This window comes from Erythrolamprus reginae, chromosome 10 (assembly GCF_031021105.1).
Source record: "Erythrolamprus reginae isolate rEryReg1 chromosome 10, rEryReg1.hap1, whole genome shotgun sequence".
In the NCBI taxonomy this organism is placed as follows: Eukaryota; Metazoa; Chordata; class Lepidosauria; order Squamata; family Dipsadidae; genus Erythrolamprus; species Erythrolamprus reginae.
The window spans coordinates 435,707-459,042 of NC_091959.1; the positions used below are offsets into that span (position 1 = coordinate 435,707).

General features: G+C 47.9%; 1 protein-coding gene across 2 annotated transcripts; it reads right to left on the reverse strand.

Annotated features, from left to right (window-relative positions):
* Window positions 1–671: 671 nt before the first annotated feature.
* ADAM10 (ADAM metallopeptidase domain 10) lies at window positions 672–22,681 on the reverse strand. Of its 2 annotated transcripts, none has more exons than XM_070763354.1 (16): window positions 22,310–22,681; window positions 19,211–19,361; window positions 18,000–18,118; window positions 16,732–16,890; window positions 13,463–13,566; window positions 12,169–12,315; window positions 11,209–11,301; window positions 10,499–10,682; window positions 8,485–8,648; window positions 7,653–7,836; window positions 6,721–6,871; window positions 5,970–6,153; window positions 5,487–5,595; window positions 4,717–4,937; window positions 3,158–3,284; window positions 672–2,796 (listed from the first exon to the last, which is right to left on the reverse strand). In XM_070763354.1, exons 1-16 carry the CDS (start codon window positions 22,362–22,364, stop codon window positions 2,702–2,704), a joined length of 2,247 nt encoding a protein of 748 aa, XP_070619455.1. In that variant the 5' UTR covers window positions 22,365–22,681; the 3' UTR covers window positions 672–2,701. The 2 variants fall into 2 exon arrangements, with proteins under 2 accessions (XP_070619455.1, XP_070619454.1); XM_070763353.1 differs by having other exon boundaries at window positions 12,169–12,318; window positions 22,310–22,644.
* Window positions 22,682–23,336: the final 655 nt, after the last annotated feature.

Here is a 23,336-nt window from a genome sequence, read left to right on the forward strand (position 1 = left end):
CATCTCTGCAATCTGCTTCCAGAATCCCAGGATAACGAGAGCAGCTGAGCTGCTGGGTGCAAAGGATGTAGACACTGTGCAAAAGAGCATCTTCAAACGGCTTCCTCCCATTGGCCTCTCCCCTTTCAGTGGACTCCAGCCACAGCAGCTGCCTTGCCTGCCACGGCCACTCTCCTCCACAGCTGTCTTCCCCCTAACGTTGCACAAGGCCCCAGAAGAATGTGGTGGTGGTGGGACACCCACAAAAGTGAAGCCCCCTCAAGCACTGATGTGGCCACCTGGTCGAAGCACTGTCCATTTGGGGGAGTGTGTGGCAATACTTGCAAAGCATGGCTGGGCCCCCGTTGGTGTGGCTGTAGCTGCCCCTTTTTGCCCCCAACTGAGCCAGAAGCCGCAGCCCCTCCCCACCAAAGGCCTCCCAGAATCTGGGGTGCCACCTTTCCCCGGGCTCCTCTCCAGAGTCTCCGTGGCCCCTTCTGGGAAATGGCCAAAGTGGGCACAAGAGCTGGCCGTCCGGGGTCCTCCCTGGAGAGGTGGAAGCCCCCAGCCCACGTGGCCAGCGCAAGGCAGCAGCTGGATCCGGGCAGCAGCCGAACGGATTTTTGCCGCAGCCTGTAGTCCGGGTGGCATCGCTGGCTGTCAGACTCAGAGAAAGAGGGCAATGGCTGGAGTGATTTCATCAGCTCTATTTATTAATGCATTTCAAGTTTCAAAAACCCTTACATCTGTTTGCACAATACTTCATATTTTTTTGCAATTTTTTTAGTAAAAATTTCCAAAGTGAACAAAAAATACTGTATAAAACACAGTGGACATTAAACTGACAGTAGTATTAGATCGCAATTTGCCTTGATAGTTTTATTTTACCACATCTTGACCTGCAGTGGAGAGTTCAGTGCATTTTCTCTTTGCAGAAAACATGAAACTCCAGCTCCCAGTAAAAACAGGGCAGCCAGCTGGCCCTCGGCCAACCCCCCCTGCCCGCCACAGGATAACATCACAAGCAAAGGATTTACATGGTCCAAGATCTACCATATGCAAGAGGTTACTAAGACCTCTTGTGGAATAAAAGCCATTGTTTTCATAAATGCAAACCCAAGCTTCCAGTCTTTGCAGTCTGAAGAAAGAAAAATAATCCCAAAATGTAGTTTAAATTGATTTAAAAGCAACTACACAGAATTCTAGCTCATTAAGATCCTTCAGAATTATTTATAATCTATTAGTCTGGGGGATTCATGTACAAAATTTGTCTCTAAACCATGTACAAAAAACCTGTATTCTGAAAAAAGTCACCACATACTGTACAAGTTTTACAAGGAAGAGATTATCCCCCATTATATTATTTCAAAGTTTTCTGCCTTGCTGGCTTGCGAGTCACACAATCTCATACTCTTGAAAAACCAAAACAAAACCCACAGCTTGGCTAGCACCCTCCCCCCCCCTTCCCCCCACCCCCCACCCCCAAAATACCCCTGGGTTTCTAAGCAGAGCCAGGAATATTCCGCAGCCCCTACTTGGTTCCCGGTCAGCTTGGCGCTTTTGGGAAAACAGAAGCCGTGAAGTCAAGCTCGGATAATGCCCTCGTCCTTTTCCTGCATAGCAGTTAAGCCTATTGTGACATTGCTTTTTCTCTTTTAAAAAAATGCCAATTATTATATACACTTGCCGTAAAAACTTTGGGCCATTGTGCTGTTTGGAATTCTCTTGAGTGCCTTCCACATTCCCCAGCCTACAATAGTTACACAACCACAGCAATTCCCGCAGCAGTAGTGGCTTCTGTCTTAGTGGTTATCTTTTCAAACAGTTGCATGCTGAAAGATTTACCCCAATACTGGTTAAAACAACAAAACACACAGGTCTGCTTCCGTTCAGAGTCGGGATCCTCACTCCCACTGGTCAAGGCAACCCGATTACCCAATCGTGACGGAATGGGCCAAGGCTGCTTCTGTCCTCCCTTTGGAATCCTCTCGAGAAGCCGGGCGTTGGGCCGAGCCATCCTGCGCCACCCCAGGCAGGCGGGCCAAGCTCCGGACAAGCTCTTCCCACAGCAGCCTGGAATCCTCTCAGCAGAGCTGGGCAGGAGGAGGAGGAGCTGGACGCAGCACTCGAACAGCGCCTCAGCGGTAACTCTGGCCAAAACAGAGATGCATAAAAATTGCACGGACTTGACGTGGTTCACAATTCCTGTGTAAAGCGTTACAGAATCCTGGACCTTTATACACCGTAAATCTTCTGTTATCCTGAGTAGGTCAATTAAACAGTAATTTCTTCATTAAGAGCATAAAAGGTTTATAATATAAATGAACATCCATATTGCAATCATATTGTTTTACAATTGCACACAGAAGTACAGGTGCACATTAGAAATACAAGGTCTGCATATAACCACTTATGTACATGATGGGCAGCGTAACGTCTCGCTTCCTGGCCCAGGCGGCCGAGAGAGGCTCCCACTCCTGCCGAGAGGCCCCCTCGGCCCGCCAGTCAAGAAAGGCAGCGGCAGAGGGCCGTAGGGGGGGGGAGAAGCGCCTCGCTTGAGGCGGCGGAGGGTCTGCTTCACGGCCGGCCACTTCGCTTCGGGGCAGGGAGAGGGGCTCTCGGGCTCCACTGACCAGGGACAATGACTGAATACAGGGTTTCTTTGGAGTGAAGTTTTCCCACTGTAGGAGGCACTAGGAGGAACCAAGGCAAAGAGCAGCCCTTAGCGTCTCATGTGGCCCATCTGGTAGTTCTCGCGGGGCCTCTGGCGGGGAGGGGCCTGAGTCGTTGGGGGGGGTCTCCTTCGCTTCAAAGTGCCTGCAGGGGGGGGAGAAAAGAAAGAGGGGGGGGGGGAAGAGGCATGTCCAGAAGCTGCTTTGCCCGGCCAGCTGACCCCTGCGCACCCGCGACCCTCATTGGCCGACTGCGGCTCAGCAGCCACAGACCGAAGCTTTGGGAAGACCAATTTCTGGAAAACCAGGGAGCGCTGGGAAGGGGCCGGACGCAGCCACCTGGACAGAGGCTCTGGATCCTTTCACAGCCACAGGGCTGAGGACACGCGTCCCCCTCCCAGGGGGTTGCGGCAGCTGGGCCCGCCCCTCCTCCAGCCCTGGCATGTTCCCCCCGGAGCCCCCCCTCTCGGCCCGAGGGCCTGCAGCGCCGTGAGCAGAAGCCTCACCTGGAAGGGGCTTGGGGGGCGGCAGCTTCGGGTTGCTGCTGGGGGTGTGGACGCTGCAGATCTTGATGAAGCCCGCCATCAGCATGATGAGCGCGATGCCCATGAGCAGGACGGCCCACCAGTGGCCCTGGAGTTGAGAGACAGAGCAGACAGGTCTTTCCCCTCCCCCCCTTTGACCGGGCGCCAGGAAGGCTCCAGGCACAAAGGAGAAAGGCCGCCCTTCTGCCCTGGGAAGCCAGGCCAGCCCTCGCCCCAGGCTCCTTCGGCCACAGCAATGGCACCGAAGACCTTCTGGGCCGCTTCACGGCGTTTCCACAGCAGAGCCAGCCTGTTGCCCCCACCAATCTGGGTCCTTCAACAGCTTCTGTCCCTGTGTTGCACCCTGTCCACACACACACCCCCTCTGAGAAGAGGCTTTTATTTATAAAACCTATTGGCTGTCCACCTTACCAAACGGTCACTCTGGGTGGCTTACAGTTACATAAACAGTTACAGAACCCGCTAGAATCTTGCAGCTGTGCCTGTGGCTTTGAGGGCCATCTTCCCCAGCCAGACCGCGGTGGCGAAACCTGCCTTCTGGCCAGCTGGGCTTAGCCTGCCCAACCTTCACCAGCAGGAATGCCGCGCTTGGCACGGCCCCATGGGGAAAAGGAGAGTCGTGAGGGGAGTTCAAGAGAGGGAAGGCAGGGATAAAATATTGCTCCAGAGGAAGAGGAAGAAACGGAATTGAAAGTCTGAGGAATGAAAGGCTTTGGGATAAAACGGAAGAATTGCTGGGAGGTAGATGTGTGTATGACGTATGGATTTATTTATATTTGTATGTCAGCCACTCCCGAAGCACTCAGGGCGCATGACAACAATAAAACCATTTCCAACATTACCCTAAAATCTCAGCAATACAATCCCCCCATGTCCTGCGTCCCAATCCCAAGTGGCTGTGGGAGTGGGTCAGCCGCTCTAAGGGGGCTCCCCAAGACAAGTGTAATGACGATCAAATTGCTCTCTGGATGTTGGTGGGGGCAAGGCTGCAGGGGGGGATGAGCTAGCGGGAGAACTGCTAACATGGGCCGCGGAATGCTTAGGGGGGGGGGCTGGGTGCTTTTCTTCACGTGTGCAAGAATTCCGTCTTTGCCCCGACAACTGGAGGAAGGCGACCATGGTTTCCCAGGCCAAAGGAAAACTAGCGAGTGAGTGACGGAATGAATAGGAAAAGGCAAAAATGCCAAGCTGTGGGAGGCTCATTTTTAGTAAACTACTTTTCACCAGGTTTCCTTGTCTGAGATCTTTAATTCCTACCACCTGCTAGATCTACTCTCTGCTGAACTCTCCTTAACCCCGAGAGGGAGAGTTGTGCCTGGCGCCTTCCCTGAATCCTCGTAAGCAGAATCGGGGCCCTGGGCCTCCTCCTCGTTCCCTGCCTGCACGGCTTCCCCACAACGAGAGAGGCCTTCTTCTTAGGCATTCTGGCCAGAGTTCTCCAAACATGTCTGGAACAGATGAATATTGACTTTAAACGTTGTCATTTCTGCAAAGGAACGGGCAAGGTCCTTGCCACTCACCACAATCCACTCGGCAATGTTCTCGTAGAGCTCTGGGTTGAAGATGGCCTTCTTTAGCCTGGCCAGGGGCCCGTCTGCATCCACCAGGCGACAGCGCATGAAGACATCGCAGTAGCCTTTGAAATCATTGCAGGGGGACCCAGGCTGGAGGGTGATGGTCTTGAAGTTGAAGTGGGCCTTCCACGCTTCAGAGCCGGTACTGGCGCAGGTCTCCGGGTGCACTGGACAGAACATAAACATTGGCACCTCAGCGTTATTGTTTTCGGAAGGGGAGCGGCAGGATCTTGCTGTTCAAAGCAGAAGAACTACTGGCACGGGACGGTCAAGCCATGGCATTGCCCTGAGATTAGAAATCAGAGCTCTGCAGAAGAAAGGGGGCCGTGTTTATCCATAATCCCCAAGAGGACACACTTTATTCAGCCTCACGTGCCAAGCCTCTCTTCTCCCCAGCCGCCCTGAGACCAAGTGGGTGGGGGTGGGGGGGGGTCAGCACTCTTCTGAGGCAAACCTCTGTTTTTAAAGCTGAGCAAGAAATGATCTTGGGGGTGGGGGGTGTTAAAGGATGGAACGGAATGACCCCAAGGGATGGGATTCAGGTCTGAGAACTCTTTCCCTCCAGAGGCCTCTGCTCAGCTCCAGCCAGGCCCGGAAAGGGCAGGAGGGGCCCCCACTGACCCCCCCCCCAAGGCTGGGTAGTGAAGCCCTTGCTCTGCCACCCCCCTGCACAGGCCGCCCTCCCGACGGGAGCTGCACAGGCTGACCAAACGTACTCCTCCTCATGCAACAGACGTGGCACAGCTCCCTGTCGTCCTTGGCATCGGTGCTGGCGCAGGTGCATTCTTCCAAGTCGTATTTCTCACAAATGGAGCCGGCACATTGCTGGGGAAGGAAACAGACCGGAGATGTTTTACCTCATATCAGGCTCAGAATTAAACCATGCAAATACAAACTCCACCTTTGCCCTTTTTCTTTCCCCCACAAATGAGAACCCTGTCTGGCTGCACAAAGGGAGAGTTTGCTCCCCAGAGCTCAATTCCGTCCCAGCACCACCGACCTTGGGGCCCAGATGGGGGTGGCTGGGGGCTTCCTTCTTCTCCAAAGAGTGTTTGGGGAAGGGAGCCCTCTCGGCCTGACCCCAGACAAACGGGGGATCCGTCTCAAACACGGTCAGTGCAAACACGCTGTGGCCATTGAACTCCAGAGGAAAAGCAACGGGCGGTTTGCCTGGCTGGGCAAGAGAAAGGAGGACTTACGCCTTTGATGCAGACTTGGGTGTGTCTGTTGCACTCGGTCAGGTTTTCCTTTGGGGCAGAGGTGGGGCAGAAAGAAGAGTCCCCATTGCACCTTCCTTCTTCTGCACACTCAGAATCATTCCGGCATTTTTCCCGCTCTCTCTTGAATTCACAATTCTGAGTACAACAGGGACCTTCACTGGGGCTAAAAAGGGAGGAAGAAGCTGAGTGGAACTGGCCCCTTCATTTTGAAGGAGACCATCCGTATTTATCCTCTGCGAGAGCCCCACTGCCCGCCACCCGGTTGGCCATGGCCTGCTTTCCCTCTGTGCTCCGCTTACTTTGCCCACAGTCCGAGGGCTTTGTGAGGGGCTGACAGAGAGCAGGGAGCCCGGATACACAGGGGGGGCTTCTCCTCCTCCAAATCAGTTGACGCCTTTGCTGTGAGGCCCAGCACAGTCTGTATTTAAATAAGGCGTCTTTCCAATTCCGGAGGCAGCAATCAGTGACATAATTTCAATCCACCAGCAAGGAAAAGTAGTGAGAGTGGCGTGTAATTAAGCCGCGTTATCAGAAGCAGCTTCGCTCTTTCCCAGCCCTGGAGCTGGGCCTGAGAAGTGGCTGCTCTGCTTCTAACTCTGCCTGCCATCGGTTTTGGCCCAGGGGGGGTTGGGATGCCAACTCTGAGAAGGAAACAATCCGTGCTCCTGTGAGCCCGGGCTGCCCGTTTCTCCCTCTCGGCCAAGGGGCAAGCGCAGAAAAGCCCCTGTACCTGCAACTCTTGCCGGGTCTCAGCTTGCACTTCTGGTCATCTTCCTGGTTGGCATCGAAGCAGCACTCGTCTTTACACTGGTCACTGTAGCCACAGTCGCACTGCTCGCCCTGCTCCACCAGACCGTTTCCACAGATGGGCTGGCCGGATTCTGAAGGACAGGGAGGCGAAGCGGGGAGAGACGTCCTTAGAGGGAAGCGGGGCCACCCTGCCTCCTTCCCAGGCCCTGCACCCTCTTTCTACAGAGCAGCAGCCGGGCGGCTCTTTCTCAGCCCAGCCAGAGACCTCTCTTGCCGGCCCCGGACACCTTCCTTAGCCTCTCGCAGGGAAGGAGGAAGCCGTGGGCTCGGCCTTGGCTGCAGTTCAAGGGCTGCAGTCACACGCTCCATCCTGTGCAGAACACAAACACTCCGGACTTGCCTAAGAACTCGTTCACCGAGGGGAGAGTTTTGCAAAGGGCCTGAAACAGGACGAAGGGAGGCCCTTGATTCCCTCAGAACCTTTTCTATGCTACCAGACTCCGGTCAGAGCCCTGAGCCTGCAACGGTGGCGTTTCTGGAAAGGGCCGAAAGAGAGGAACCGACATCGCTTTAGGCTGCAAGGGTGTGCACACAGCTCTTTGGCACCAAGGGTGTTGGCTCACGGTCAGCCAAACCTTTTGCCACCCAGGTGGGCAACTTCTGAAAGTGAAGACTTGAGCCACGAGTGTGTGTGACAGCCAGACCAACCCTTGTGGCCACTGACAGAAGGCAAATCCAAGCCGATACATCCCAAGGTCGCGTGGGGGGAAAGTGGCCTTCATCTGCCTCCCAGGGAGAACTACGGGCAAAACCCCCTCTCAGAAAAGGAAAAGCTACGGACGGTCCCCGTGTCTTCTCTTCTCATTGCCACTCTGTGAAAAACCAAGACAATGGGGCAGGAGAAATACGTACCAACAAAACAATTATTCCTCTTTTTTTCAAGGACTTGGCTGATATTCCGAATGCTACAGAGAGAGAATTTGTTGTTGTTCAGCTTGTCACCAGAGGTTGCCCGTGCATACATTATGTAGTTGCCGTTTTCTTTTTGCCCCAGGTTTTTGGACTCTCCCGGGGTGCATTCTGTCCCGGAATCATGCTGCAAGAGACAAAAGGTGTCAACCTTCTTCACTGGCAGCTCTGTGATTGTCTGCTCCTCACAGAAGCCACGGTGCTCAGGTGAGAAACTGCTCAAAGCCTCCCAGAAAAAAGGTGGAATGGAAGGTAGGTTGGAAAAGAAGCCAGCATCCCCATTATTCCCTCTAAACACCTTCACAATACGGGACCCAAGCAGCCACTGATAAAGAACATTTTATTATCCTGGTTTATTTATTAACAACCACGTAGGACACTGGCTTCCCATCTTTACCTGATTGGAAGAGATGGCACAATAACAAAAGTACTGAACTGCAGGGAGGGTCCTGAGCTGCCACTTGAAAAGCTCACAGCTTCTCTAAGGCAAAGGGACCAGCTTTGCTGAGTCCAGTGGAGGGGCACCATTCTCATGCAAATGAGTGACAGCCTGACCTCCTTATATTTTGAGAGACGGACAGACTGAAATCTGCAATTTCTTTCTTTAGATCAGCTGAGGGGCACTTAAACCCCCCAAAATAGGAGACTTTTTAGGCAGGTTAGGGGCCCCAATTTGTTGTTTCATCCTGTGGTGAGCAGGCGCAGCCGACTCTGTGGGCAGAGGGGGGGGGGCCTCCCAAATCTGCCGTGAAAGCTGGAACCCATATATACTTACAGGAGAACCAAAGTTATGCCCCACTTCGTGCGCAAAGGTGATGTGGGAAACCTTGGGGGGGACGTGGGAGCCGTAGTTCTGCACAGTGATTATGCCCGTATTTAAGGACTTCTTCTTCCCATCCGAGTAGAGCTTGGTTTTCTCACAGATGCCACCAGAGCTTCCTGTAATTGAAACCAAACAGAAACCTTTAACAAAACTAATTAGGAAATGATGAAAAAAGTTCCTCACATTAAGCAGCTGTTAAAGCAGCACTTTCAGTGTAAAGAAATCCATTTATTATTAAAATGGTCTTCAAACGTATCCGCTTATTCTGAATTTTGATTCTGTGAGCTAGTCAGAAACCAGGAGAGCTGACTGTGAAGGCAAAACCATTGGCATTCGGACAAGGCCGTTCTGGAGGGCTGCTCTTCCCAAAGCTTCCTCTCTATTGATGGCTGGCGTGTCTGAAGGCCAACCTGCCAGGAATCACCTCGTGCCTAGGGGGTCAGTTTCCTACTTGAAACTATGGCCAAGCCTGCCCAGGTGTTTTCATTGTCTCTTCTGACTGCTAGTTGGCAGTTCAGGGATGCCTCTGCGGCCTCCTGCTGGCCTGTCCCTTATAGCTACTGCTGCAAACTTTACTCTGAGTGTTGCAGCCGATTCCTTTTTTTCCCTTCCTGAACTGCTGGGCCTTTTGCTTTACTTGCAATGCCTTGGAGAGCTTCAGTTGGCTTGAATGCTTCGGTGGTGCCATGCGGCTGTAACAGTCTCTTGGCTGTTTCTGAGATATTTCTGGCGTATGGCGGTGTTACTCTTTTCATAGTTTGTGTTGGCTGTGCTGCCTTACGCTTGATTACTGAGGCACTTTTGACAAAGTTGCATGGGTATCCATTTTCTTGGAAAATACTGTACATAGGCAAATATTGTGTGTTTTTCCCTGCTGTCTGGGTTGCTACGAGGTTTCCACACAGCTCTTCTGGGAGGATGGATTGTTATTTGGGTAGTGGAACCCTCCGTGTTGGTTTCCAACACACTTGCATTCCTAATTTGCCAGCGTTTGATGGTGAGGAGATGCCAAGGAAATGGCGAGTTAGTGTTTTGTTCTCCTCTAGTGCTCTGGATTATTTCCCTTTTTAATTTTATGAGGAGAAAGGGGTCACATACACACTGGAGCCGGAGGCTTGCTGGCATGTGTGGGAGTGGTTGGTCAATCCACAGTGACTGAATGTAAACCTGCCTGGGAGAAACATAGATCCATCCTAAGATAAAATACAGGAAATAGTATAAGGGCCATGAATTCTTTTTCTGCCGTCAGTCTTCTAGGTTTCTACGAGTGCAAAACTTTCTGGATGCTGAACTGGTCTCCGCTATGAATTTTGAGAGTGGTGGCCCCCCCCCCCCCCCCCCAAAAAAAAAAAAAGAGGATCGCGGGAATTTGTTGGAGTATTTCTCCCTCAAACTGAGAGTACAAGTGAGGCAGTGGATGATGGGGTCCATAGTTCTGGGTACTATAATCTTAAATGTAGTTAGCCAGATTGGGTGTGTTGTGTAGCACTGCAGTTATTAATTCTTTATTTTTAGTCTCTGTGGTTTCAGCTGGAGCGTCTCAAAGACAGTCTGTCTGTAAATATGCACCTACGAATGAGTCACTCTCCTTGGTGAGGTGGACTGTTCTTGGGCTAAGTATTTTGCGACAACAAAGTGTGCTCAGTAGTTTGTAAACTGAACAACTCACAATGTTAGAGCTGTAAATAATACATCTGATGCAGAAAGAATTGGAGCAGTCTTGAAATATATTTTTAAAGAGAGAATTTTTCAGCTTTCTGGAAGTAAAATGCAGCCAGAGACTATGGTTAGTACCAGGTGATTCAAACTCTTTCAAGCAAGCTGATCCAAGATGGGCATAAACCTCAAAAGAGAAATGCTCAGCTGCCCTCAGACCCCCAGTGTTTCCTTTGGGCTCATTCAATGTCATCTCTAACAATGCTCTATATTTCCTTTCCGTCCAAGAAGATATTTAACAATTATTTACCCGAAGGGGCTCCAACCCAGGCCAAGCCTAGAACCCCGTCATCAAAATCACGATCGGTAAAGACGTAGGCCAAACAATAGTCATCATGATTCTGCTCAGAGTTCAGTTCTAGGAATTTCTCCACGCCAATGTTGGGAAATCTGAAGGGATTGCTTGGGTCTTTTTCATCTTGGGTGGTGTTGATCTGAAACAAAATATATTGTGTGCTGTTAGACATCACTTCTGGATAAAGTTAAAAAAAAAATCCACACCTACTTGTTTTCACAAGTGATGACTCAGAGGAGAACAGTGTGAACATTACCCACCCAAAAGCAGAGAGATGAGGTAAGGGTTCTGCAGTGTTTTTGATGTGCAGTTATTATGCACAAGTGATGAAACGAAGTGATTGCCATGAAACAGTGAAAGATGAGCACCTGAACGGATCCACTCTCTAGAAATTAGGATGTGGAGCTATCAGGGCTTTGCCTGTGCAAACTGCCAAGCAACTCAAGAAGCCAGTGTGAATCCCCCAACATTTGCAAGTAAAAGATGGCAACATAAAAGCACTAGAGAAAGCAGAGCAACCTGCAAATAAAGTGACTAGCTATTAAGGTTTGTCAGTGGAAGAAGAAACTTAGCCCTCTACCAGCAAGGGCCAATAAAAAGAGGAAAAATAAAACGAAATCGGGAAGAGCCTAAAGACTTCCACCCTTACATTTCCATATACTTACTCTAATTCGTTTCACCATAAAACTGATATTTCTGATTCCTGAGAAATCTGTAGATTGGTAAATTGTGTCAATTGCTTTAACATGGCTGGAAATCTAAAAGGAAGAGAAAGTTAAAGAGGTTGGGCTGTAGGTCCACTTCTCTCTGCAGCCTGCAAGACCATCTTTCTAACTCTAAGCCATCGGTCTCCCTTCTGCCAGGCTCCAGTGCCCTCAAGCAGAGAGGCAGCCTCCACGCACGGAACTCAGCTTCGCTTTAGGCATCTCCTGGCCTGTTTTTTAATCAGGATTTAAAAGGGATCACGGTTAACTGTCAAAACAAAGCAAACAGGCCTGGGGCTTCATTTTCCAACCAAAAGTTGTTTTTATTTTTACCCTGCCTTTATTACTTCATAAGTAACTCAAGGAAGCTAACATAACCCTTCCTCCTATCCCAAGAAGTGAGTTGGTCTGAGAGAGTTCACGGGTGATATTCTGGGTTGGCCTGGAAGGAATTTCTCCACCGAGGGCCTCTGGGGCAGAAGGGCGCAGACCCCACTGGTTCTTCTAGGCCCCTACACACAGCTCCCTATGAGGTGCACATTTGGAAAGTGGCTGACGGAAACTCTCCAGAGATTCAGACAGGAATCTTTCCCAAGCCTCTTGCCGGAGCCACAGACACAACCCCGGTCTCTTCATAGGCAACGCAGGTCCTCTCCATCTGAGCGACCACAATATTATCAATGTTACAAATTTTACTGGATATCCCATTTTTAAAGTCTTCTTCTGAAGATGTCACACTGCACATCCATGAAGTAACACACATTCTGTAATCACCACACTTGTGCACATAACTTTCTGGGGGGGGGGGAAGGCCTGTAGTAGAGCACTTTTAAATGCCCTGGAACAAGCTCAGTGCCATCCACTCACATGAAGGCCTATGAAAGCTTTTGCCCTTCTACACAGGAACCACGGGGAGCTCACCTGCGCAATGACAGCTTCTCTGGTTCCGTAATACCTGAAGAAAAGGTGGTCGGTTTGAATGTAGAGTTGGCAAGTGTTCTTTTCAGCTTGTGCAGCTCGTTTTTTCCTCAAGAGCCCCGAGTCCTCTTTGGCCTGTTCTTCCGATGGCTGCCAAAGCACAAGGGACATTTAGGAACAAGGTATTTATGTCGCGTTCTGTTTCAAACATTTCAGAGGCCAACTTGTATGGGAGAATAAGAGAACTAACACAAACACATGGACCTCCTCCTCGTCTTTATTTATTTATTATTTAGATTTGTATGCCGCCCCTCTCCGCAGACTCGGGGAGGCTCACAACAAAGTGAAACAATTTACAACAAATCTAAATTACAGTTTAAAAATATTTTAAAAACCCCATTTTCTAAACAAACATACATACAGACATACCATTCATAAATTGTATATGCCCGGCGGAGATGTCTCAGTTCCCCCATGCCTGACGACAAAGGTGGGTCTTAAGGAGCTTACGAAAGGCCAGGAGAGTAGGGGCAGTTCTAATCTCCGGGGGGAGTTGGTTCTTCTAGAGTGACGTGTCAGAACCTGCCAATTTCAGGCCAACTTTCCTCTATCCTAGCGTAGCTCCCTCCCTCGTTATCCTGCGCAGCTTCAGCTGCCTTCCTGCAACCGCAGGTGCCCGTAGAGTAACGTGGCTCTGAAGAACGTTTGCCACCCATTAATTGGCCTCCTAGAAAGTTTAGCCAAGGACTAAAAGGACACAAAATAGCTGAGGAGCCACTTGGATGCATGGATCATGCAGGAGATGACGTTTCTGCAGCCTGAGGAGACTCTTAGCCAGGTTTTCAGGCCTGCTGCTGTCAGGTATTTAGAATGTCCTTAAACCTGCCATTGATTTTAGAAGAAGGTTTTAAAATCCAACAAGTCAACTCAACCTACAGGTTGTAGCTGCAGATCATTTAAAGACTCTTGGGGGGGGGGGGAGAGGGGTGTAAAATTCTCTTACATGATGACATGCAAAGCTCAGGCAGTTCTGCATAGCAGGTATTTGCAAAAGGCCCAAAGCCGCCTCATAACATATAAAGCAAATTCAAACTGAAAAAACGGTAAGAAACAGAAATGTTTCTTACAGTTAGGAATGATATATCAATTTCTAGAAATGACATATCAATTCAAAATTAAACAAATCAATAGCTCGTTTTATGTGACCTCACGTCAATGTCAGGATACAGCTTCCCCGGTCAGATACACAGGAAACATAGCAGATATTTTACCAAACCATTTCTTCCATGCTCGGTACCTGCTGCCTTGGCTCTTCTATCCCACTCATTTGGTATTTCCTCATTTTTTCAAAGACGGAGTGATCGGCACAGCCGCCCTGCGGTCCATACTTGTGGGGGTATTCTGAAACGGAAAGAATTACTGGCACGTATTTCCCTCTAGGAATGGCTTTAACATTAAAACACTCAATTACTAATTTTAAAATGTATTCAAATCATTAGGATCAGAGCCGTTGAAAGGGGTAAAGAGGTTAAGAAATATCCAGGATCAGTAAAAAAAATCCAATCTGTGGTGTAATCCTCTCTGTTTTCCTATGGAGTGGGGCAATAGGCAGCCTTACATAGCTAGTAGGAAGTGCCCCATATGCTTTGTTTTTTCTATTAAAGATAAATCTGGCACAAACCCCAAGCAATTGCAGGTCCTCTTGACCGCCACATCTATTTTGGCTTATTCGTACAAGTGGGTTGCATAGTGTGGAACAATCTGCCATCAAGAACAAAGCAATTCCCCCACTTTTTACCATCTAGAAGAGTTTATAACATATTAACCAAGACTTACTGATGCTATTGCTTTACCTTCTGTATGTATGGGTCACGCTTTTTAATGCTGCTTTTATGGATATTTTTACTGCGGTGTTATTGTCATTCATTCAATGGGCATGTAGAAATGAGCAGCACAAAAACCTTCTAAAGAGAAGTCAGGACCCAAACCATCTTCAAGCAAGGGGTCAGATTTTCCCTGGCAATGATTAATTGTTGACTCCTCGCTGGCTAAAAACATTTTGGGACAAGAACAAGCCAATTCTGATCTGCATAGTTTAATAAAGCAGCAATCAAACGAAACTTCCTTTTAAACCAATGCATCATAATAAGAATCAACCTAGGAACAATGGATTATTCCAGGCTGTTTTCAAAAGTAAGTCCTTTGACATAAAGCTACCTCTTCTGAAAATGAACGCTTTCCCTTTATAACAATACCTCGCACCCACTGTATTTATTTAAAAGACTTACAGAGCCACCACCCAGGTAATGCAACATATAAACCTGAGTGGATTACAAAGAATAAAAACAATACCAAATATAACACCATCACAAACATCCCTGGTCCCCCTCCCCCCTAATACTCCACCGCCCCATAAACAACGTGACTGGGATCCAGCCTCACTGCAGCTCAGGGCTTGTGAAAGGGGGTCTCCAAGGTTCTCCGGAAGGCAAGGAGGGCAGGGACTGCTACTGCTGCCTAGAGATCCCGCTGGAGAAGAACATTTAAGGGAAGGCACCTGGAACGTGGCCACCTCTGGCCCAGGGGAATAGGCCGATACCCTCTGGGAGAGGCCACCCCGCGGGAATTAAGCAGGGCAACATGAACACATTCTTTGCATTTGTTATTTTATAGGATTGCGCTCCCAGATCTTTATCGGCTAATCTGGATTAGCTTCTACACTGAATCGCTTCCCCCATTGTCTTCAGATTTGTGGCAGCTTCACCATCATCCTGATCCGAGCAAATACATTCAAAGAGACAGGTTGCCTTGAGAATAACGAAATGGCTAGCAAGCATTACTATTGGCTGTCCCGTCAACCTCAGTAACAAGACCATGCTGCTTCCCCTGTCCAGAAGGGCTTCTAGAGCTTTCCTATGGCTACTGCTGCTCTCAATTTCCAGCTTTTTCTGCCATGGTTGATTGACACCCTTCTGGCAGGGCCCAAATAATGGCCGAACAAGGCAGTTTGCTTCAGCCACCGTGGAACGAACTATAACTCTCTCCCTCGTGGCAAAATCATTTCTTTTAATAAATAACATCCCACAAATGTATAAAAACAGATGGAGAGTGAGAATTTTAAATAATTGGCCTTTCCTTTCAATCAGAATAAAAGGGTTGCCTTTCTCTGGTCATTAAGTTAAGAGAGAGCAACATGAACAAAGGACTTTGTAGGAAACAGTACAATATAATCCTCATTTTTAGCACGGCTTTTGTTTCAGCTCTGAATAAGACTCCATTGTCATGCTGAACATATGCCCCTTTGTTGGGTCCCAAAAGTGCTAATAGAATATTCTTGCAAAAATTCAATAGAGAGGGACGGCATACAAATCCAATTAATAAATAATAAATAATAAAAATTAAAATATGACCTACGGAAGATTTCTTGATCTGAGGCATTTGCCTGAACTGAACACAACCTTATATGCTTTATGTACAATATTCTCAAAATCCCTTTTGATACGTTTTGTTCTATGAGCAGAAACATTACAAAATGTTTGGAATTGTAAATTATATACCAAATTAAAGACATGGGGGAACCTCTTTGTGAAGAACTAGCAAGCCTCTGGTTGTATTCGTTAAAGATCTATCCAATGTTTTCCCAACTTTGAAATGACTAGCCTTAAACCCCCTAAACTGTGCTGATTTAAAACCTTCTGTCCTTTTTCTTCCAAAACAATAATAAATACATTCTGTGGCCTATGGTTTCTAGTGGAAGTTCTACGATTAGCCCAACACTTTGCTCGGCTCATTAATCTTTTCCATTTCGAATCTGATGAGCAAAAATCTGTCCTTTTAAAAACTAGACAGGGGTGAAGAAGTAACAAATTTACACCAGACAGCCTGATTTAACTGCATGCAATACCACTAACTGTTGCAGTTGAAGGGTAGGATCTAATGGGAGATCAAAATCTTTGTGCTTTTAGGCATTTGTTGCTTATATTAGCTAAGTACTTCAGGGGACACCTTAAACCAGTGGTTCTCAACCGGGGGGTCGGGACCTCTTTGAGGGGCCGAAATACCATTTCACAGGGGTCACTTAAGATCTTCATGGAAAAAGACAAATTTCCCATGGTGTTAGAAACTAAAGCTTCTATTCAGGCACCTTGGCACATATTTTTACAATCCAACCAATCAGGCGTTTACAGCGTGTGTGTGTGTGTCCCTCTGACTTTCCTGCCAATCAGCTTAAAGCTCTGTTGGGAAAATTGGCACTAGACTTATGGTTGGGGGTCACCAGGACATGAGGAACTGTAATAAGAGGTGGCGGCATTAAAAAGGTTGAGAACCGCTGCTTTTAAACCATATGAAATGAAGCTCAGGAACTTGTGTGGACACTTGAAAGAACATTTCTCACCAGAGCTGGTCCTATGGGGATTATAACATCTTCTAAACCACAGGTGTCCCTCTGTAGCAGTGGGAGCATGAATACTTAGAGCATTCTGTTTTAAGATGACCTGCCTTGAACACCTCGCTCGCTCATAGCATATTCCATAAAACGTGTTTTCAACCCAGAACAAGACTTACTGATATCATCTTCGTGGTACATGATAGAATGAAAAGGCAGGGCTTTGTCCTTAATGTATCTTTCTGCTGGCTCAATATAAAAGGTCCCAGTGTGAGTCTTAACAAACCCCTCAAATCTTCCATCAACAACAGATCCATGGCTAAAGCTTCCCTGTTCACCTGTTAAAAAAAGGGATGAAGGCTTTAGAATATCCCAGCAACTGTTGTTCACCAGCATCAACTCTCAGCAAGAACAGGGAAGTTTCCTGAACCGGAATCTGACTTCTCAGCAAGTGATCAGGAGAGTAACGCAGCGTCCATTAACGTGCCTGCATCAAGCTCTAGTCATCACCAGTATCAATAAATACCTCACACTTGTTTTGCTAGGTCTTTGGAATTGGACTTTCAGTTGCCCGGCAAAACAGCCATTAAGTGAGTCGTCACATGGCTGGACCTGATTTCATGACCACTGTTGCTGTCTTTAGGTAAATTGCAGGGCTAAGCGGACCCTGCCCAGGCAGGCTGGGAAAGTGGCAAACCGTGGCCGAGTGACTGCAAATGTGAGCTGGTTGGCAAGCACCCAAGCTGTGACCACGTGGCCACAGAGGCCGTGTAACAGTGGTAACTTTGAGGGTCATAGGTCACTTTTCCCGAGACTGCTTTAACTTGGAGTTGTTGTGTCATAAGTTGAGGAGTACTGGTATTTAAATGTGATTTTATTATTCCTGATGTTTGTTCTTATAAACATTCATTCCTTGCTGTATTACCTCTCAGTCTAGGCCCTATTACCTTACTTCCCATGTCTTTAAATATTAGTTTACTCAGTTTGCTTCCCATGTAAATTATTTCCCCTGAAAAAGTTAGTTATAAGCAACCTTTTTGTTTTCATTTTTACCAATGATGTTAAAAAATGTAATTCAAAAATAGCTTTCCTTCAACTAACACTGTGAGAAGTAATAGGTCAGCACTATATTCCAAAATACCATGGAGCACACATATATTCTTGGGCCACAAATGTACCCTAAGCAATAGACTATCACGGGGGGAAACACACTGTGCCAGGATGCCACAATTTCACATAGAGTGTGGTGCAAAACCTTTAGAATTATGATAAAGTGAGGGGCACAAAGGAATGTGAAATTTAATTGTACTTTTTCACAACTTTTTAAAGACAAATATGAATATTTCTTTCAATTACTGCGAAAATGGTCTATTGCTCTGTACTGCACGAATGTTTAAACAAGGAGCTATTGTTAGTTCAGAACAGAAACTACAGCTCCTGCACTTACCATAAATGTGCCCAGTGTAAATATGGGAGGTATCGTAATCGATCATTTTATCTGACATCTCTAGCTTAAAGTCATCGCTAAAGAGAGACATGTCTCTCTTCAGTCTCAGATTAAAATGTCTGCAAAGGGAAGAAAGACAGGTTGCATTTACAAAAACACCTCTTGCCATTGGCTGATAGATAAAAATGGGCGGCCTCAATCTCGGCCATGCTAACATTTTTGTACGCTAGCATTTTGGCTTGATATGCACTTACACCTAAACATAGTAAAAGAGCTGTGCTTTCACCCCGGGCCTTCATTTACCTCAATATTTCTAGGGGATCAACATAATCTGAAGCCCCTTATAAACTCTCACATCATAAATGCAACCAGAGAGATTTGGTTGCCTTAATGTCTTTGGTTACCATATTTCAAATATTTACAGGAAAATACGTTATCTGAACATGGAGGCTAGGTTTTGTAAAGTACAAATACTATCGTTTTAGGTTATACCCCAATTCCAGTTAGAAACATTGCGAGACATAAAATGCTACAGAAAAACTATGGACTCAAGTAAGACAACAAACAGCAAGAGTGATGCTGGCTCAGCCAGCACTTGCAGAGGGGCTGCGACAGGCTGCTCCACATAGATAACATTAAGACAAATGGCCGCCACCATGTGCACCAACTTTATATACCTTGGCTTATACATGTTTTGACACACATTGGAGAAACAGAGTACGCTTCTTAATTTTGCAGAATTTGTAAATATTTGACCTAAGCTCTTATCTAGGTTCAGTAAGGAGAAAGGGGAAGCCTGGCATATCTACTGCATATATTTGCCCTTGGCTTTCCTATGCAGATATAAAAACCCAAGAACCTATTATATTTGAATATGGAAAATTTCACAGTTGGGAACAAAGTTTTTTTCCCCCCTCTGAAAATATGCCAACAGACAATTCTTTCTTATGTGGAGCTTGAATATTGACAGAGCACTTCAAAATTAGACTAAGACGCGCAGACATGGGAATATTCAATGACTCAATTCCACATATATCACCAAAATATTTACCTCGGAGCTAACAAAAAGATTCAGACTAGAATGTTGCTCCATATCAGTAGAAAAAAGGCTAATTTTACCTTTTGACAGAATGTGGATATCATGATTATTCTTCAGTTATATTCAACTGCAGTTAATGTTGATGAAAGAAATTAAGTGGCACGGTACCTACCTCCCATGAGCATGAAAATCTAAGCGCAGAAATTGGTCTTCGTGAGATAATGCTCTTTTGGCACGCTGGTGTTTTTGGTGTAATGAATCCATATCATATGACAGTCCTTCATAATGTCTTATGAATTTATTTAGTGGGTTTCCATACTGACCTGCAAACAAAGGAGTGAGTGGATATATTAATCAGAAGCACAGTCTATATTCAATTTTTCCTAACAAAAATGAATGTTTCATTAATGGGGAAAAAAGCAATTACATTATTTGAAAAGCATAAAAAAGATCTAAAGTGTGAGTGATGGCTGGGCAAGGAAATGGAGCTAACACAATTAAGACTGTAGCAGGAAAAAATACCCCACAAGAGCACACAGAAAATAGAAATTATGAAGTGGGTGGACAACGTGAGAGAGAGAGGGAGAGGGGCAGCATACAAATCTAATAAATAATAATAATAACAACAACAACGTGAAATCTCAAAGCATATTCAAATTACATGGCTCCTGTCCCGTTCTAAAGCTTCCATCCAGGTACAACTAAGAAAGGCTTTCCAAACACAACTGCTATTGTCCACCTGAGGCCAAGGTGTTTTTTTGCCCCCAAATTGAAGGACATGTCTTTTCCTGTCCAAAAGGACAAATGCATGGACAGGGAGTTTGTAAACAACTATCACCAGGCTCTTCTTTGCTAAAATGACAGTTGCAGGCAATACTGCCAGGCTTTAGTAAACCCCTTTTTCCAGCAGAGAAAGAAAGAATCCTTTTGTAACTCCAGACTAACAAAGGTGCCAGACTCTTCCCCATTTCTTTGGCTAAATAAGCAGTTTGTGGAATGCAAATACATTAGTCTAGTAAATGTTTTCTACATTGAAGGTTGGAAGCTTACTAAACTTCATCTATTAAAAAAAAAAAAGAATTCTACAGGGTGAGAAATTTCCAAGGGCTCAAAACGGTGCTTCCATCTCAGGTAACCAACAACAAAAGTGAGGAAAATCTAAGATAACCTGCCACTCCATTACTCCTCTGTTTAAGGCTAAGAATATACTTCTCTCATGGGCAGTTAATTCTTGGAAATGCCTGTTGTTGAAAGAATAGGCAAGCTATTGAAATGTGTAATTATTTCATTGATTTCTTGGTTGAAAACTGATCAAGTATTCCCAAGAAGAATTATCTTTAATTACCCTAACCTTCAAAACCTCCTGATTTTCGAGTCACAAAGCAAACAACCATACTTGCACTTTTTGTGGAGAAAAACATTAATAATATTTTAGGAATGAACATGTTTCAACACAATCAACACTCAGGTCATGTTTTCAAAGATGATCTGAAATAAACTCTAACATGCTCCATGGCAGAAGACATATGTGAACCAGGAAATGTCCCAGACTCTCATTCTTAACCACCATACCAGGCCTTTAATTAACAGTTTATTTCTGCCTACAGCATTTGGCAGAGTTTAGATGTAATATGATACAGATTTAAGTTTAGCTCAAAAGTGAAAACAAAAGCCTTTGCTTTTTCTTGCACAAAAGGGAGGGAAAATTCCAAAGAAGCCTCCAGGTCACTTGAACTAAGTTTCTCCTGGGGTATAGCATAAAGTGGCATCTAAACAACCCGTAAGTCTTCCAATTACTCAACTGTCTGTAATAAACATAAGAAAACTTTCTATTTATAGAAGTGCATAGAATTTGTCTTTTTTTGAGTTTTGACTCAGTTCTTTTTTAAAATGCTATATGAGTGCAGTATTTAGTCAAATTTAGAAATATATTGAACATTGATGCCAAAACTCGTAACTACAACAATGGATTTCCCCTTTTAGAAACAGTGACTTCTATTGCTGAATATGAAAGCGAAAGTACTGTGGTACTGACTTTATCAACAACCTTTAGGCATTTTGAAGACTAGTCTGGCCCTTCTGGATATGTGCTGAGATAAGGAAAGTTTATTTTCAGAGAATTGAAGACTGCAAATTCTCAATTACACGTTCTGAACACTAACCTTTCACAGGGGAAATAATGACATTTCCAGAATAGTATTACCAATCAAATAGAAGGTGAAGTAGTTGAATTAAAATCCAGACAAGACAGAGGTGCTGGCCTAGGATTAGTGTAATGTTTTCTGATGTGCACTGATGTAGATCTATTATGCTTCAGAATTTAAGATAACTGCTTGGAGGCAACTCCTCAGCCCATCCCTGTTCTTGCCCTTCCATGTAGTGATTGATGGTAAAAAAGAACCGGGCACGCACAGTATGTCAACCTCTCTGGTTTCAGAGGTGCTTGGGTCCTGGTAAAGTTTATCCATAAAGACCAACAGCCACTTAAGGATTTTCTTCTCTACTTCATTCCAAACTGGGACACTTGCTTTTCCCACTCTTTCGAGAAGATCATCAGGTCAGGCTTTTAATTTAGTATTCTGAAATATGTAGTTTTATAATGTTCCTGATATTTTCCATTCGTAAATACACCACATCAACCAATTCATTCATATCACACGTTGTGTTTAGTAGCCATTTTGAGCATAATTTGAAGACAGAAAGGTAAATACAAGCCGGTAAATATATTAGCACTGCTAGGTTTCATCTCAATAAAATGTTCAAGACCACTCAAGTTTTATCTGGCTACTTTAGCCAAACAGCTTTTTAAACTTTTAAACTTAAGCCGGGAACTTTCCCAGTGGCAGAGGGGACCTAGCCCCGCTCTAAGCCTCGGGGGCCCCTCCCGGCCCGGGACCTTCGGACTTTCCCTCTTCCGCTTCTGGGCACCCGCCAAGCTCCGCCGTCCCCACTTCCTGGTATCGGCCCCTCCCTGCTCAGCCCCATGACATCAGCCTCGCCGCCGCCCCGGGGCCCTTCCGGCAGCCCCTCGAGGCACACCCGCCCGGGCAGCCCATGCACGATCGGCTACGCCCGGCCCGCGGGGGCCCCCAGGCGAGACGCCAGCACCGGCGGCCTCCCAGGCGGCTCCAGGAAGCGCAGTCGGCGGAAGTCGAGGCCGCTCCGAGGCGGCGCTGCCCGAGGCCGGGGAAACTTGGGCGACGCTTCCGAGGAGGGCCTCCCGCCCGACCTGGGGGCGCTCGGGACGGGGAGAGGCCGAGGCCGCGCTTACCTCCAGCTCCGGCCGCCCAGGAGCAGAACAGGACGAGGACCCCCAGCAGCACCATCTTCGCCCGGCCCGGCCAGGCCCCGCCGCCGCCAGCCACAGCTAGGTGGCCGCCGCCTCTCGCCGCCGCCTATCCGCGAAGCATCCGCCCGGCCGGGGAAGAAAGGGCGGAGAGACCGCGCGGCGCCGCTTCCTGTTCCTCCCGCCGCCGCCCGCGGCCTCGCTCCGGTTCCCACCAAAAGTACCTCAGAACAAGCTCCCTCCCTCAGGCGGACGGGCGCGCGCGCGCGCGCCTCACACGCCGTTCGGCCGGCCAGTCAGCGCCCGCCGCGCGCGACCCCGCAGCCAGCGGCTGCCCTCCCTCCTTTGGGCGCGCCCGCCCGCCAGCGCGGCGCAGCCAATCACAGGCGGCGTCCGTGAGTGGGGAAGTAGCGCGGCTTCGCCAGAGCCCGCCTATTCCCGGGAGAACTGCCTCGCCCCGCCCTTTCTGCTCTTCCGAAGGCGCGCTTTCTTTTCCCTTCTCGCGCCCTCTACGGCGTCACCTGATCGGAGAGAGGGGAAGGAAGGGCGGGGGTGTTAAACTGCCCTTGTGCGCTTGCGCGAGCTTCCGTGGGCCGGAGCGACAGGGCGGCCCTTAAAGGGAAAGGCGGCCGCCTCCCGAGTATGCGGCTGCGCGGGCTGCTCGTGACTCCCCCCCCGTTCCCTTTCCCTGCCAGGCGCGCAGGTGGCGCCCCTCCCGGGCTGGTCGGGGGGCGGGGCTTCTATTCGGGGCGCTGGAAGTCCCGGCAGGGAAGAGTCCGCCCCCCCCCGGATGCTGTGGAGCCCCCGCGGTCCTCTCCCCCCGCAGACTCAGCCACGGTGGCGGCCCGGGCAGTCCGGCCTTGATGGCCGCGCGTACTGCCCGAGTCCGGAGCCTCTCGAGGCGCTTCGACGGCGCCCTCGAACCCCTCCCTGCCCGAACGAGGCCCCGCCGGTTAGGGAGCCGCCTTGGCTTTGGGGGTGGGAAGGGGCTGTCAGCGCCGCCCGCCTCACG